The 18,145-nt window shown below is 41.5% G+C and overlaps 1 protein-coding gene across 4 annotated transcripts in view; it reads right to left on the bottom strand.

The window, feature by feature from the left end:
• usp3 (ubiquitin specific peptidase 3) overlaps window positions 1-18,145 on the bottom strand; it is a 212,697-nt gene that overhangs the window by 176,539 nt on the left and 18,013 nt on the right. For all 4 annotated transcript variants that reach the window (XM_087982071.1, XM_087982073.1, XM_087982072.1 and 1 more), the window contains exon 2: window positions 14,127-14,187. In XM_087982071.1, the coding sequence (XP_087838197.1) occupies window positions 14,127-14,187 (61 nt within the window). The remainder of the gene's footprint in view (window positions 1-14,126; window positions 14,188-18,145) is intronic.

Raw genomic sequence — 18,145 nt, 5'->3', positions numbered from 1 at the left:
TTGGATAAGCACACGGATGATAGTAAAATGAAGGGTACATAGATTAGTTTGTTCTTAGAGTAGGATAAAAGGTCCGCACAACAGAGGACCAAAGTACCTGTACTGTTCTATGTACAGCAAAGGAAGCAAGTCAAAGTGAATTCAGCTGTGTTGTGTGTTGAGAGAGTAAGGCAAGGCTGGACGGTCTTTAATGCTCGAAGTGTAATAGACAAGACTGATGAGTTAATGGCACGAATTGACACACTTATTATATTGTTGCCATTACAGAAACATGGTTGAAGGGTTGGACCTGCAACTCAACATTACAATGATCTTTAGGCAAGATGAGGAGGGTGTGAAAAAGGTGCTGGTGCAGCATTAAGGAGGGGCACAGTGGCGACCACTGCTACCTCACAGTGCCTGGGACCTAGCTTTGATTCCTACCTCAAGTGACTCCACCTCTGCGTGGAGTTTGCCCATTCTCCCTGTATCTGTGTAGGTTTCCTCCAGGTGCTCCAGTTTCCTCCCACATTCCATAGATGGGCAGGATTGGTCTTGTTAAATTGCCCATAGTGTCCACGGATGCATAGCTTGGGTGGATTAGCCATATGCTATGCAGGGATACAGGGATAGGGTGGGTGGGATGCTCTTCGAAGGGTCAGTGTGGAATCAATTGGAGAAATATCCTGGTTCCACACCTTTCTGTGGAAGGATCAATTACTGCAATAAGGAGAGATGATATCTTGAAAGGGTCCTCAAACAAGGCTTTACGGGTAGAATTTCAGAATGTTAAAGGAGCAGGTACTTTACTGGGAGTGCATTTTATTTTAGATTACCTACAGTGTGGAAACAGGCCCTTTGGCTCAACCAGAGTTGAAAAATGTGGTGCTGGAAAAATACAGCAGGCCAGGCAGCATCCGAGGAGCAGGAGAATTGACGTTTCAGCAGAAGCCCTTCTTCAGGAAACGTCGATTCTTCTGCTCCTCGGATGCTGCCTGGCCTGCTGTGTTTTTCCAGCACCACATTTTTCAACTCTGGTCTCCAGCATCTGCAGTCCTCACTTTCCCCTTCGGCCCAACCCTCCGAAGAGTAACCCACCCAGACCCACTTCCCTCTGACTAATGCACCTAACACTATGGGCAATTTAGCATGGCCAATTCACCTAATCTGCACATATTTGGACTGTGGGATGAAACCAGAGCACCCAGAGGAAACCCACGCAGACACAGAGAATGTGCAAACTCCACACAGACAGTTGCCCAAGGCTGGAATCAAACCTGGGACCCTGGTGCTGTGAGGCAACCGTGTTAACCACTGATTATGGATTAAGTGTCAGCAGGAAATAGGTGAGCAAACGTGTAGGCAGTTCAGAGGTGTGTAAGAGTTATAACCAGGTAAATATAGTGGGGGATTTCAACTTTCCCAACATAAATTGGGATAGTCATAGTGTTCAGGAGTTAGATGGCCAATTTCTTGCAAGTATCCAGGGGTGATTTTTGTATCAATACATAGAAGGCCCAAAAAAAAAAAGGAACACGCAGTGCTGGATCTGGTACTGAGCAAAGAAGCTAGACAATGTTCAATGTGGCAGTGAAGAACAGCTTTTTCCTTGCTGTTTTGCGACTGGATTTCAAATTTCAAATCTAATGTTGGTCTTACAGCTGCACAGAAGGTATACAAAAGTAAGTTTGTATGCCTCACTCGGTGACCTGTACTTCCTTATATGTAACGTTCTGCCTGTACTGCATGCAAAACAAAGGTTTTCACTATACTTAGGTACATGCGATAATAATAAATAAAATTAAAACCGTATCAAACATTTAGGCAATAGTGACCATAACACAGAATAGTTCAAATTTGTTCTGGACAAGGAAAAAGATGGCCTGCAGAAAAGAGTTTTGAACTAGGGAGGGTGATGGCAGATTTTATTAAAATAAAGGAGGATCTGGCCACAGGAGACTGTGAACAGTCCCTTGTGAATAAGTCTACAGCAGAGCAACAGGGGCATTCAAAAAAGGAGCTGGGGAGAGTTCATGTGCAACCTTTAGAGGGGAATATGGGAGCAATAAGTTCAGAGAACCCTGGCTGTCTAGGACAATTCAGGATTAGATAAAGATGATGATTAGGCCTTTTAGCAAGTCCAAAGGGAATAATTCAGTTACGGCCCTAGTGGAATATGGAAAGTCCAAGAGGGAACTTAAGAAAACAATTAGAAGAGCTAAAAGAGAATATGAGAAAGAACTTGTAAACAGGATTAGGGAGAATCCAAACATATTTTACAAACGCATTAAAAGGAAGAGACTAACCAGGGAAAGAGTAGGGCCCGATAGAAAACAAGGGACAACCAATGTCTGAAGCCACAGAATATTGGATGGGAGCTGAGTGAATGCTTCTCTTCAGTCTTCACTGTGGAAAAGGAGAACTTTGGTATGTAATTCAGGAAAAGGGACTGTGAGGAACTAACACAATTTGACACAGGAAACGGGGAGGTATTGGAGCACTGCCAAGCTTACATAGAGACAATCCTCTGGCCCAGATGAATTGCATCCTAGGCTGCTGTGGGAGGTGAGGCAGGAAATTGCAGGAGTTGTGACACAAATTTTTAATTCATCTCTGGTCACAGGGGAAGTACCAGGGGACTGGAGGATGACTAACGTGGTTCTACTTTTTAAGAGGAGTGGTAGAGAATGAACCAGAAAATTACAGACTGATGAGTCTGAAGTCAGTGGTAGAGTTACACAGCCCTTCAGTCCAAGCTGATCATAATCACAAACAAACTAATCCCACCTGCCTGCTTCTAGCCCACACCTCTCTAAACATTTCTTATTCATGGACTGATCTGAATGTCTTTTTTAAAAAGTTGTAACTGTATCCACATTCACGACTTCCTCTGGAAGTTTATTTCATGCAAAAATCACTCTTTAAAAAAAAACCCGTCATCTTTTAAAATCTTTCTCCTCTCAATTTCAAAATGTGCTCTCTCCTTTTGAAATTCCCCACATTAGGGGAAAGACACTTGCCATACACCTTATCAATACCTCTCAATTTTACAAACTCCTATAAGGTCACCCCTCAACCTCTTGTGCGCCAGTGAAAAAAGTCCCAGCCTATCCAGTCTCTCCTTAGAACTCAAACCTTCCATTCCCAACAACATAGAATATAGAACAATATAGCGCAGAACAGGCCCTTCAGCCCTCGATGTTGTGCCGACCTATGAACTATTCTCAGCTGGTCCCCCTACACTATCCCAAAATCATCCATGTACTTATCTAAGGATCGTTTAGATCTCCCTAATGTGGCTGAGTTGACTACCTTCGCAGGTAGGGCATTCCATGCCCTTACACACACTGCTAAAGAACCTGCCTCTGACATCTGTCTTACATCTATCACCCCTCAATTTGAGGTTGTGCCCCCTCATACAAGCTGACGTCATTATCCTAGGAAAAACTCTTTTCTACCCTATCTAATCCGATCATCTTGTATGTCTCTATCAAATCCCCCCTTAACCTTCTTCTTTCCAATGAGAACAGACCCAAGTCTCTCAGCCTTTCCTCATAAGACCTTCCCTCCAGACCAGGCAACATCCTGATAAATCTCCTCTGCACCTTTTCCAATGCTTTCACATCCTTTCTGTAATAGAGCGACCAAAACTGTACACAATATTCCAAGTGTGGCCGCACCAGCATTTTGTAAATCATGGTAAATCTCTTTGGAACTCTCTCCAGTTTACTAATATCCTCCTAAAACTGGACAAAGAAGAGGCTTCACTAATGACCTGAACAGCCTTAACTCCTATACTCAAAAGGTCTGCGCAAAGAAGGTAAGCGTGTTAAATGCCTTATTAACCACCCTGTCTACATATGGCGCATACTTCAAGGATTATGTACCTGAACCCAGACGTCTCTCTGTTCAACAACATTATCCAAGGCCCTACTTTTAACTGTATATATGTCCTACTCCTGCCCTTGTTTGTTCTATCAAAATGCAATATCTCGCATTTATGCAAATTAAACTCCATCTGTCATTCCTCAGCCCATTGACCTAATCAAGATCTCTGTAATCTTAAATTGGTGTACCACCAATTTTGGTACAAATTGCAAACTTACGAACCATGCCTTCTATATTCTCATCTAAATTATTTATATAAAATGATAAACAAAATTGTACTCAGCACCAATCCCTGTGGAACACTGTTGGTAACAGGCCTCCAGTGCAGGAAAAAAACCCTGCACTACCACACTGTCTCCGGTCATTATGCCAATTTTGTATCCAATTGGCTGGTTCCTCTGAATCCCATGTGATCTAATGTTACTAATTAACCTACCATGCGGAACCTTGCCAAAGGCTTTACTAAAGTCAAAATAAATGGCATCTACCACTCTGTCCTTATTAATCCTCAAAAAAAAACCTCAGTTTGAGAGACACTATTTCCCCTACACAAAACCATGCTGACTATCTCGAATCATTCCATGCTCTCCAAATCCTATTTTTCAGAATCACCTCCAAAAACTTACCCACCAAAGTCAGACTCCCAGGTCTATAGTTTCCAGGCTTCTCCTTACATCTCTTCTTAAACAAAGGTACAATATTAGCCACTCTCCAGTCATCCACCACCTCACCCATGGTTATAGGTGATAGAAAAACTTCTGCAAGGGGTCCCGCAATTCCGTCCCTAACTTCCCACAATGTCCTGGTCAGGAACCAGATTTATCCACCTTTATATTTTCTAAGGCCTCCAAGCACTTCCTCTTCAGTAATATGAACTGTTTTGAAAACATCAACACTTATTTCCTGGAGTTCTCTAGCCTCTGTTTCTTTCTCCACAGTAAATGAATATTTACTATCCCTCCCATCTCCTAGGTTCAACATAAAGATGACATCTTTGATCTTTAAAGGAGCCCTACTGTCTCTCTAATTGCTCTTTTGCTCTTAAAGTACTTGTGGAATCTTGGATTATCCTGAACGTTATCTGCCAAAGCTTTCTCATATCTCCTCTCTGCTTTCCTGATCACCCTCATAAGAATGCCCCTACACTCTTTATACTATTCAAGAGGTTCAGTTGAACCCAGTTGTCTATATCTATGATTCTTTTTATTCTTGACGAGAACCTCACTGTTCCCTAGTCCTACCAGCCTTACCTTACACATAATGACTCTGAACTCTCACCATCATTCTTTTGAAAACCTCCCGTTTATGAGACATTCCTTTAACTGAGAACAGTGAACGCTAATCAACTTTTGAAAGTTTTGTATCACACCATTTAATTTTGCCATGCTCCAATAAAAGCTTTAATTTTTATAGATGGCTTATCTTTTTCCACAGCTATTTGAAAACTAATAGAATTTTACTCACTAGATCCAAAGCATTCCTCTACTCTCGTTTCAGTCACTTCGCCCTGTCTTATTACCCAAAGGAAGGAACATTTACATAAAGAACATTTTCTTGAACACAAATTCTTCACCATCCAGACTTAACATTGGTAGTCTCAGTCATTGCAGATCACCTTTTAATAAAATTCGTTCTGGACTCCAGCCCTCAAATTTGCACAAGACTTCAGCCAGAGCCGAGAGCTATACTGGGAGGGGAGCCTTTGAAGATTAAGAGTACAGCCTCTGTTCTGGTCTCGAATGAAAGGCAGCTGGTTCAGTGATTGTAGGAGAAGGCTCAGATACAAGCTTGTTGGTGTGAAATTGAGAGATATTCACCTAGATTGGCTCAACATTTCTCGATTAGAAAATGGATCCTCACTGAAGTTCTAACTAATTCCTGGAAGGTTACTAGGAAGGTCTAGGAACTATCAGAAAAGCGAAAGCAACTTCTGCAATTCTGCAAGGCCTGTCCAGTGCCATTTGCCTTATGGGCAAAAGCAAAAGCACAACTCAGAAAAGTGAAAAGTGAAAACAAAATCATCAAACCAATCCAATTCACTGAATGGACAGCACCAGTCGTACCAATTTTGAAGTCTAATAGGTTAATTTGACTTTGTACGGATTTTAAACAGTAAACCATTTTTCGCAGTTGGATAGAGGAGTTTTCTTTCATGAAGCTTGACATGAGCCATGCTTATTTGCAATTGTGTTTAGAACAAGATTCTCAGAAACATGCTACAATTAATACCCATAAAGACTTATATCAATATATAAGATTGTCATTTAGTGTATTGCCACCTGATTCAATTTTTCAGTAGTTGGAGAACATTTTGCAAGGCCTACCTAAGATCCCACTTACCTCGAGGACATCATGATAACAGGGAAAACAAATAAGGATAAGTTAGAGGAAACGAGTACAGTTTTTAGAAGTTTTTCTGAGGCAGGTAAATGCCTATGATGGGAAAAAATGCGTGTTCCAGTGCCCTAAGTGACCTATGTGGGCTACAAGTTCGATAAGACCAAGTAATATATGTAAAGTTAGGGTGATCAGAAGTATCCCAGCTGCCACATCTGTCCAAGTGATTAGGTCATTTTTGGTTTTGGTAAATTATTATGGAAAGTTCATACACAACCTAGCCACATAAAAAAAGGGTCAGCCTTGTAAATGATCTCATCGATTCAATGGTCTAACCAATGTTCTGCTCAGATGCAACATGACATTCCAGCTCCTATGCTCAATGCACTGGCCAATAAATTCAAGCATACCAAGTGCTGTCTATCTGCGATTCCACTTTCAAAGAACTATGAACCTGCACTCAAAGGTCCCTTTGTTCTTCAACACTTTCCAGGACCTTACCATTAAGTGTACAAGTTCTGCCCTGATTTGTCTTTCCAAAATATAACACCTCACGTTTACCTAAATTGAACTTCATCCGCCATTCCTTGACCCATCTAATCAAGGTCCCATTGTACTCAATGGTAACCTTTTTCACTGTGCATTACACCTTCAATTTTGGTGTCATGTGCAAACTTACTAACCATTCCTCCTATATTCACATCTAATCATTTATATATAATGACAAAAAGCAGTGGACTTAGCACCGATCCTTGCAGCACACTGCTGGTCACAGGTCTCCAGTCTGAAAAGCAATTCTCCACCACCACCTTCTGTCTCCCACATTCAATCCAGCTCTGCATCCAAATGGCTAGTTCTCCCTGCATTCCATGTGATCTCACCTTGTTAACCAGTCTACCATTCAGAACCTTGTTGAACATCTTACTGAATTGGATGTAGGTTTGCTCGCTGAGCTGCAAGGTTCATTTCCAGACGTTTCGTTTACCCACTAGGTAACATCTTCAGTGGGCCTCAGGCAAAACAATGCTGAAAAGTCCTGCTTTCTATTTATATGTTTGGGTTTCTTTGGGTTGGTGATGTCATTTTCTGTGGTGATGTTATTTCCTGTGATGAAGTCACTTCCTGTTCCTTTTCTCAGGGGGTGGTAGAGGGGTCTAACTCTTTGTCGAGAGTGTTTCGGGTGGAATGCCACGCTTCTATGAATTCTTGTGTGTGTCTTTGTTTGGCTTGTCCTAGGATGGATGTATTGTCCCAGTCGAAGTGGTGTCCTTCCTCATCTGTATGTGAGGATACTACTGAGAGCGGATCATGTCTTTTTGTGGCTAGTTGGTGTTCATGTATTCTGCTGGCTAGTTTTCTGCCTGTTTGTCCAATGTAGTGTTCATTACAGTCCTTGTGCGGTATTTTGTAAATGACATTAGTTTTGCTTGTTGTCTGTATAGGGTCTTTCAAATTCATTAGCTGCTGTTTCAGTGTGTTGGTGGGTTTGTGGACTACCATGATGCCAAGGAGTCTGAGTAGTCTGGCAGTCATTTCCAAGATGTCTTTGACGTAGAGGAGAGTGGCTAAGGTTTCCTGGATGTGTTCTGTCTGCTCATTTGAGTTTGTTGCTGAGAAATCGGCAGACTGTGTTCATTGGGTACCCATTCTTTATGGATACACGGTATAGGTGATTTTTCTCTGCTCTGCGTAGTTCCTCTGTGCTGCAGTGTTGGTTTCCTGTAGATGCTGGTTTGAAGTTCTGCATTGGCTGTTCGCTTTACTGTGACATCTAGGAATAGCAGTTTGTTGTTGTTTTCCTCCTCTTTAATGAATTTTATGCCAGTAAGGGTATTATTGATGGTCTTGAGGATTTCCACTAATTTGTTTCGTTTTGTGATGACAAAGGTGTCATCCACGTAGCGGACCCAAAGCTTGGGTTGGATGGTTGGCAGAGCTGTTTGTTCAAGTCTCTGCACTACTGCCTCTGCTAAGAACCCTGAAATCAGACATCCCACTAAAAGACAACCAACTCAGAAGAAATCCAGCAAATCATCAGACATTAAGCAACATTGGTGCGACTACCTGTCTGACGGTTTGCTGGGTTTCTTCTGTGAGTTGGTTGTCTTTTAGTGTTGTTTCTAATGCCAAGACATCTTTCTTGTCCGCATCCTGGCAGTTGTAATTTAATCCTCTTACTAAGAGGAAAAAGGGAAGGAAACACTTTCAATACACAAGAAAGGAAGGTACTAGAAAGACTAAAAAAACATTGTTATCCTACCTGCAGACAAAGAACGCTTGACAGTCATTCTAAATCGAAGAGATTACATTGAAAAAGTGAACGCTGTACTTACAGATACCAACACTTACAAACAGGTGTCAATAGACTCAACCCCAAAACTAGAGAACCGAATCACAGCCCTACTCAAAAAACTTCAGAAATCTGGAGAAATAAATAAGACCAACTTTCAAAAAATGAAACCAGATGGATCCAACACACCACGCTTCTAAAGATTACCCAAAATTCACAAACCAGGAGCCCCCCTCTCAGACCTATAGTCTTGCTACCTGGAACACCAACTTACAGATTAGCCAAGGAGCTACACCAAAGACTAAAATGCTTAGTAGAAGATTCACGCCACTCCATCTAATCCACCCAAGAATTCCTGAAGACTATCAAAGACACTAAGATAGAAGAGGATGAAATAATGGTCTCCTTAGTAGGTCTTTAGTAGGTACATCCACATACGGAATCAGAAAATGTTCTTGTATACACTTAATTCCTCTCCATCCAAGCCCATAACACTCTGGCAGTCCCAGTCTATGTTTGGAAAGATAATTATCATTATCACCCTATTATTCTTACATAACAAAGAATGCAGGGAAGTACTATGAATGAGATGTTTAATGTATCTTACACCATAAAGACCGATACAAAATATCTAACTCCTCTGCCCTTTCCTTGTTCCCCATAACTATCTCCCCATACTTACTTTCTAAGGGGCCTACGTTTGCTTTGACCGTCTCCTGATTTTTATACGTTTAAAGAAACTCTTAAGAGTCATAGAAATGTACAGCATGGAAACAGACCCTTCAGTCCAACCAGTCCATGCCAACCAGATATCCCAACCCAATCCAGTCACACCTACCAGCACCCGGCCCATATCCCTCCAAACCCTTCCTATTCATATACCCCTCCAAATGCCTCTTACATGTTGCAATTGTACCAGCCTCCACGACACATCATCTTTTCCCTCTCACCCTAAACCTAAACCTATGCCCTCTAGTTCTGGACTCCCCGACCTCAGGGAAGAGACTTTACCTATTTACCCTATCCATGCCCCTCATAATTTTGTAAACATCTATAAACCTCAGCCTCCGATGTTCCAGGGAAAACTGCCCCAGCCTGTTCAGCCTCTCCCTATAGCTTAAATCCTCCAACCCTGGCAACATCCTTGCAAATCTTTTCTGAACCCTTTCAAGTTTCACAACATCTTTCCGATAGGAAAGAGACCAGAATTGTACGCAATATTCTAACAGTGGCCTAACCAATGTCCTGTACAGCCGCTACATGACCTCCCAACCAGTGTACTCAATACTCTGACCAATAAAAGGAAAGGATACCAAACGCCTTCTTCACTATCTTATCTACCTGCAACTTCACTTTCAAGAAGCTATGAACCTGCACTCCAAGGTCTCTTTGTTCAGCAACACTCCCTAGGACCTTACCATTAAGTGTTTAAGTCCTGCTAAGATTTGCTTTCCCAAAATGCAGCACCTCACATTTATCTGAATTAAACTCCATCTGCCATTTCTCAGCCCATCTGATCAAGATCCTGTTGTAATCTGAGGTAAGCCTCTTCGCTGTCCACGACACCTCCAACTTTGGTGTCATCTGCAAACTTACTAACTGTACCTCTTATCCTCGCATTCAAATCATGTAAATGACAAAAAGTAGCGGACCCAGCACCAATCATTGTGGCACTCCGCTGGTCACAGGCCTCCAGTCTGAAAAACAACCTCCCCACCATCACCCTCTTCTTCTACCTTTGAGCCAGTTCTATATCCAAATGGCTAGTTCTCCATGTATTCCGTGAGATCTAACCTTGCTAATCAGTCTCCCATGGGGAACCTTGTCGAACTGTTGTCAGTTTTTATATTCCTCATTAGTTTGCCCTCAGTTTATTTTCTCTCTTTTTATTATCTTTGTAGTTCTCCTTTGCTTGATTCTGATTTTAAATCAACCCCACCGCCCCTGTGGCCCAACATTTCAACTCCCCCTCCCACCCTGGGGGGGGGGGGGGGGGAGGGAGTCTAGAACTACAGGGCATAGGGTTTATGGTGAGAGGGGAAAAATATAAAAAGGACCTATGGGGCAACTTCTTCACGCAGAGGGTGGTACATGTATGAACTGACCTGCCAGAGGAAATTGTGGTACAATTGCAGCATTTAAAAGGCATCTGGATGGGTATGTGAATAGGAAGGATTTGGAGGGATATGGGCTGGGTGCTGGCAGTGGGACTAGATTGGGTTGGGATATCTGGTCGGCATGGATGGGTTGGATCAAAGGGTCTGTTTCCGTGCTGTACGTCTCAATGACTCAGCCGAGGACATGCAGGTCCTGGGCCTCCTCCACCGCCACTCCCTTACCACCCGATGCCTGGAGGAAGAACGCCTCATCTTCCTCCTCGGAACACTTCAACCCCATGGCATCAATGTGGATTTCACCAGTTTCCTAATTTCGCCTTGCCCCACCTCACCCCATCTCCAGCCTTCCAGCTCAACACCGCCCTCATGACCTGTCCTACCTGCCTATCTTCCTTTCCACCTATCCACTCCACTCTCCTCTCTGACCTATCACCTCCCCACCCCCATTCACCTATTGTATTCTTGGCTACTTTCTCCCCACCCCCACCCCCCTCATTTATCTCTCCACTCTGCAGGCACCCTGCCTCTATTCCTGATGAAGGGCTTTTGCCCAAAACATCGATTTTCCTGCTCCTCAGATGCTACCTGACCTGCTGTGCTTTTCCAGCACCACTCCAATCTAGATTCTGGTTTCCGGCATCTGCAGTCCTTGTTTTTACCTACCTGATTCTGATTTTATGCCAGTCTTTGTGGCTATGACTGACTTTTACCTCATCTGCTTTTTCGTTCAACTTTATACTCTCCTTAGCTTCCTTGATTAGCCATGGTTGATTTATTCCTCTCTCAGAATCTTTCCTCTGCGCTGGGATATATTTTACTGACAGTAATGAATTACCTCCTCAAAATGTCTACCACTGCTTGCTTATCATCATTACTGCTAACCTATCTGCCCAATCCACTTTAGCTAACTCTATCTTCATTCCATTCTTGACTTAAGTAGTTATTTCCAACCCACATTTCTCAAACTGATTAAATTGTTAGTAATCATGTTATGATTACTACTTCCTAGGGGATCTTCTAATCACAGTTAATTTGTTAAATCTGCCTCATTAGCCATTACCAGATCCAAGATAGTCAACCAGGGAGTAGGCTACCTGACATATGCTCTCAGAAACCATCCCTAATGAACTCTATGAATCTATTTTCATAGCTACTGTTTCTAACTTTATTGGCATGACCAATGTGAAGATTAAAGACACCCATAATTATTACTCTCTTCTTTTTGCATGATATTATTATTTGTTAACAGACAGCCTTTTCTACTGTGTGGCTACTGTTTGGGGGTCTATATACGACTCCTACCAGTGTTTCTATTTACCTTCCACTTCTTCACCTCCCCAAATAGATTCAAACCTTATCTGAGCCTATGTCATTTCTTACAATTGTCTACCTATCTATGCCATCATAATTTAAAAAAAAAATCACAACATCACGTTATAGTCCAAAAGGTTTATTTAGAAGTACTAGCTTTCGGAGCGCTGGTCTTTCCAAAAGCTAATACTTCCAAATAAACCTGTTGGATTATAACCTGGTGTTGTGTGACTTTTAACTTTGTACACCACAGTCCAACACCAGCACCTCCACATCATGGTCATCATAACTTTATACCTCTCAATCACATTCCTCTCTCAGTCTCTTCCTGTCTAAGGAAAACAATTTCTTTGCATCCTCTCCCATACATCTAATCCTTCTTATGATGTGGATTCCTCACATTATATCTATAAACCTGGATATGTTACACTCAGTTTTTCATCTAGATATTTCCTATAATCAACCTGTTCAGAGTTGTCATTACTAATTTCTGGACCAGGTGGGACTCGAGCCCTGCTTCCGAGGTAGAGAGTAGTGCCACAGGAGTCTTCAGCTGCTTTATCTAAGTCATTAAAATACGTTGTAAGTATCCAATGCCCCAGCTTTGATCCTTAACCACCTGCCAATTTTCACATTTTATTTACCACTAATTTATATCCTATCAGTGAACCAACACTCTTATAAACATTACCCCAAACTTTGTGTGGGCACCTCATTGAATCTGTTTTTGGAAATCCATGTCAACTACAGCCACTGGTTCCCCTTTATCTATCCTACTAGGTACTTACTCAGAAGATTTGTTACCAGATATTTTAAAAATAAAGTGCTAAAATTACCTGACCACAGAATAAGTTTCTGAATGCATTGAAATTTCCTTAATAATAGATTGCAGAAGTTTCCCAATGACTTTATCTACAGTCCCTTGTTTGCTCTAACCTTCATTTTCTGAATAACGGTGTTACATTCACTAACTTGCAATTCATTGCAATAATTCTAAAATCCAAGGAATTTTGGATTTGAATAGTCCCGAATATTCACATATGGTTTAGAACTCAAAGACATGGGTCATCAGGTTCTGGATTTTTTTTAAAAAAACATTTACTATATTTACAAAGAATGTCAATCACTCAATGGAGAGTACTCCATTACAGATAGTTAAAAATCACAACACCAGGTTATAGTCTAACAGGTTTAATTGGAAGCACAATAGCTTTCGGAGCGATGCTCCTTCATCAGGTGATAGTGGCTATTGCCTGATGAAGGAGCGTCGCTCCGAAAGCTAGTGTGCTTCCAATTAAACCTGTTGGACTATAACCTGGTGTTGAGAGATTTTTAGCTTTGTACACCCCAGTCCAGCACCGGCATCTCCAAATCACCATTACAGATAGTTTTCCTACAATGCGCATTTATTAAACATGATTTGGCTATAACACAATTTGTGAAGTGTGGACTTTTTTTAATACAAAGTGAACTTCCATCTGCTATTACACAATTCTATCCCTGGCACTACCAGAACAGTAAAACCCAGCTTCAGGATCTTCTGTCTGCAAAATACAAATTCAGTGTGTACAGCTAAAACAGGAATGCATTAACTCTGTAAGCCTTGAAACTTAACTTGAAACTGGGAATTGTAGTCTACATTTAGGAGGAACTTTATTTCAAACTGGGGGAGAATCTAGAGGAGGACTGGACTTCCCATGTCGGCATTCATGTGGTGAAGAGCTTCATGAAAGGGACAGTATTGTAGTCTGAGAGTTAAAGTTAAAGTGTTGAATTTACTGTATTATTTCATTAAAATATGATTTAAAGATATGTTGGACTAACTACTACTGCTTCGAGTTCTCCTGATATTTTTGGCAGTTTGCCATAAGACCCATTATTTATGTTGAGAGATTTTCTATAACACTTGTGTTGCATGGGAACGGAACTACCGCATTATAGCAGAACTACCTGTAGTGTTTCTGCATCATATCGTATACTTCCAAACAAGGTTGTGCTTACTTATCAATATTTTAAAACTAATTACAGGAATTTTAATAACTGCGAGTTAACAATCCACTATCGAGTGCAACACACTTCAATTGAAGAGGTGAACAACATTACCTACCAATCTTTATATAACACCAAAGTGGTAATGAAGTGCAACAATCACAGTCTGTGCTTATCGTTATGACAGCCTAAGACTCACGATAATATTACCATACCTTCCACAATGAACACTTGAACACATTAGACAGACCCATGGACTTTTGTTGGAGCGACAAACTGCAAAATAAAAAGAAGATAATTTGTTTTACTTTCAGAAATAAATATCTTCAATGGTTTTACTTCTTCTGGCAAAAGAAAAAAGTCCTGGTCTATTGCATGGCAATAGCAGGGTTATCATATTATAAAAATTCAAAGTTTCCTTTTCCTTACAACTGCTGTAAGTATGTGTTGTTCAAGCTGTGGTAAAGAAATTTGGAAATTGTAGCACTGAATTCAGACAATTGCAGCAGTTCATGTTGTATAGAGTCTGAAAATCACTTTTAAGGAAACATTTTGCCAAGACATCAAATTACTGAACTTCACAAAGTTGTGGATCAAACCAAACCCCCTCAAAATGTATTAAGAAGATATCCTTGACCCGAATTTTTTCTTATTTTTAGGATTAGTAAGGTGCTGCGTTCCAGATGCAATTCGATTGGTCAGACTATTCGACTTTAAGCAAAACACACTTTATTTTAACACCAATGTAAAAGTACAGAGAAAATAAAAATAAGAACTGACACAACTATCAAAATGTTCAACAAAGTAATAGATATATTAACTGCTAATTAATTGTTCCAATATAGTAACATTCCATAAACACATCCTTGGCAAAGATAAATTCAATGAAATAGATTGTCTCACATGTGATTCTGGCAGCAGGAAGAGAACTCCAGCTTTTAGCTGTAACCGAGATGGGAATAAAAGCTTTCACATCCAGCTTCAAGACCTCTGCAACTGCAGAAAGCTAAAACTAAACACCCTGAATTAAAAAACTGAGAGACCTGCAGGTGTTGTAAATCAGAAACAAAAACACAAACTGCTGGAAAAGCTCAGCAAATCTAGCAGCATCTGTGGAGAGAAAGCACAGTTAACATTTCAGATCTGGTGACTCTTCTTCAGAATGCTGATGCTGAGCTTGCCCAGCAATTTGTAATTTACAGCATCCGCAGTTCTTTTGGTTCTTATTTAGTATTTAACTCACTGCCACTTTTCTTCTGTTCACATTGAATAAGTTCTGCTTCTGTCTCCGATGGAGTTTCCATTCTAATCTTTTTTCTCGTTCACCATCATAAATTTGACTGTCACTCTGGGTGTTCAACAAGGTATTAGCTAAAACTCATTTGTATAGCCACATCACATTCCTTAAATGACTGCCTCCAGCTCAAATTCACCTCACATTCATCCTTCCTTCTTTGAATTCACCCAGGATCGTAGGTATCTTCACGATGTTCAATGTTCCACTGACAGCTGCTCTCGCTCCATCTCAAGATCCACACTCAGTGCCATACATCATCATAAGCATGCTAAAAATCCTGGCTCTGTGGGAGCTTGACCCCATTCATTCAGGTTGCTTCTATTGTTCTAATTTAAAAAAAAACCCAAGGCCTCACAAGCTGTTTACTCTATTGACTTTAAGCAGACCCCACCTCACCTCTGTCTCAATCTTTCTTCACACAAAGAAAACCAGGACAAAATACACATCTTGAAGCCATAGCATGGTTACAACTCCCCCACTTAAAAAGAAGTCAATATACAAAGATGGCTTCATTTTCTTAAAACCCTTACATTATAATTACAGTACAATACATATACATTACATTGACTCTAAGCATGCAATTATTCACTACTACATTCAATTTCAGTCCATTTTCTTCCAGCCACAGAATGCCACCGTCTTCCTTCAAAGTCACAACAACACGTTGGCAATTCCGTTCTCTTGTCCGTTCCAAACGCAGTCTGGTATTTTATCCTTAAAAGTTATTGGAAAATCTTTAAGGGGTTATGATCAACATATACAATTGCCTGAGGTGTCACTGGTAATATAAATATTGAAATGTTGCAACACCAGCAACAAACAAACTCAAGATCTCCTTCTCAATTGTGAAATACTTCTGTTGATGATTCTTTCTGGAAAAGTACCCAATAGATCTATCTTCGTCATCTTTTTGCAAAAGTACAGCACCAATACCCACATCACTCACGTTGTTAAACATTTTGAATGGCTTTGTGTAATTAGTTGTGGCTAACACTGGGGCAGTGACTCATAGCTTTCAGGCTGTCAAATGTCTTCAGACATCCTCCATCCACTGAAATTCCCTGCACTTCTTCAACAGGACAATCATAAAGGCAATCACACGGCTAAAATTCAGAATGAATTTCCGATAAAAGCCACTCAATCCCAGGAATCAGAGTACTTCCCTCTTCGTCAATGGTATAAGGAACTCCCCAATAACCTTTGTTTTCAAATCCTGTTGGTCCATTTGTAGATTTCAATGACACGTGACTTGGGCTTTTGCGAAAGATGTACAGGTTTTTGTCGAAGTTCATCCTGAGCAGCTCCATTAGCAGGACTCTGTGCTCGATGGTCTGTTCCCTGCGACACACACCGAGACAAACATAACTGCACCTGGAGGACCATTAACGTTTAGTCTGACCAAAACTTGTTGGTCTTCCAGAACTTGACCTAGTGTTGCAGACTGGTACATTCCAAGGTCCAGGACTACGAGCTGAGAAATGCACAGGCGCAGTGGGGAAAGACCACAGTCTGCAGTCTTCCTGCTGAAGTTAATTCGGGGCCCATTCAGTTATTGAACCCTCCCAGTGCCTCAAATGTATGAAAATATAGTCTCTATGTGTAAGAGATGCCTTTGGTTTGTTGGGATAGAGTCAAACTTCAATGTTTATTTGTTCATTTGATATGCTACATGCAGAACAGAAGTGCATCTGTAACAATGTATATACACAAAGAGTATAAAGTATTTTTGAAAAATGCATTCTGGAAGAAGTCAGCTGAGTCATGATGGATCGCAGAAGAACCCAACATCAAGAAACGGTAAGCCCCAATCATTACATTACTGCAGTGTTTCCATCCTTCCCACCTCCTCAAAGCAAAACAAAAAGAGAGATTGAGAGACACCGTTAGAAAGTTTGTTGTAGCCTCGAAGGTAAAAGCAAATTACTGCGGGTGCTGGAATCTGAAACCAAAAGAGAAAATGCTGGAAAATCTCAGCAGGTCTGGCAGCATCTGTAAGGAGAGAAAAGAGCTGACGTTTCGATTCTAACTGACCCTTGACAAAGGTCCGTTTGTAAAGATTGGTTATTTAAATTACAATGCAATCAATAGAAATTACCAACAAAATAGCTTGAGAGAGGTTGCAGTGTGGTGGAAGTGCAGCTGGTTAGCGGAAGTGTAGGCTTAGGAGACTACTGGGCTTCAAAGAGAAAGGTGCAGAAGGTAAAGGCAAGGTAAGATTCTTTCATCTTTCTTACTGTAAAGGGACAGAGATGGCAGTTAGGTCAATGGTGTACTCCTCCTGCCAAATATGGGAGTTCAGGGAGCAGTCTAATGTCCCAGACAACTATGTCTGTAGGAAATGTGACTGGCTGCAGTTCCTCACAGATCGCGTCATTCAGCTGAACACTGAGGAGCATACAGCAGGCAGCGAGCATGATAAGAGACTAGTTACGGGGAAGTGGTCACACCACAGGTACATTCCCTATGAAAGGCTTATGCCCAAAACGTCAACCGTCCTGCTTCGCGGATGAGACTGACTTGCAATGCTTTTCCAGCGCTTCACTTTTTGACACGACAGGTTCAGTCAAGTAGATGGGTGACTGCCAGGAGAGGCAGGCAGGCAGGTAGGTCGTGCAGGAGTCTCCTGTGGCTATTGCCCCCTCTAACAGCTATACTGTTTTGAATACTGTTGTGGAGGATAGCGTTTCAGGAGAGCATAACAGCAGCAGCCAGGCCTGTGGCACTACAAACAGCTCTGCTGTTGAGCAGGGTCAGGCAAAGTCCAAGCAAACAACAATGGCAGGAGACTTGCTAGTTAGGGACACAGACAGGTGTCTGTGGCCGTGCTCAAGATTCTAGGTTGGCGAATTGCCTGCCAGGATCAAGAGCGTCTGAGTGGTTGCATGAAATCCTTAATAGGGAGGGCGAGCAGCCAGAGGTCATCGTGCACCTTAGTAC

This window comes from Chiloscyllium plagiosum, unplaced genomic scaffold (assembly GCF_037043375.1).
Source record: "Chiloscyllium plagiosum isolate Xiang-an unplaced genomic scaffold, Cpla_swu_hap1 HiC_scaffold_42, whole genome shotgun sequence".
NCBI classification, from domain to species: domain Eukaryota; kingdom Metazoa; phylum Chordata; class Chondrichthyes; order Orectolobiformes; family Hemiscylliidae; genus Chiloscyllium; species Chiloscyllium plagiosum.
Note: the sequence above shows the minus strand (reverse complement) of the source record. Positions and strands in the feature narration are given on the sequence as shown.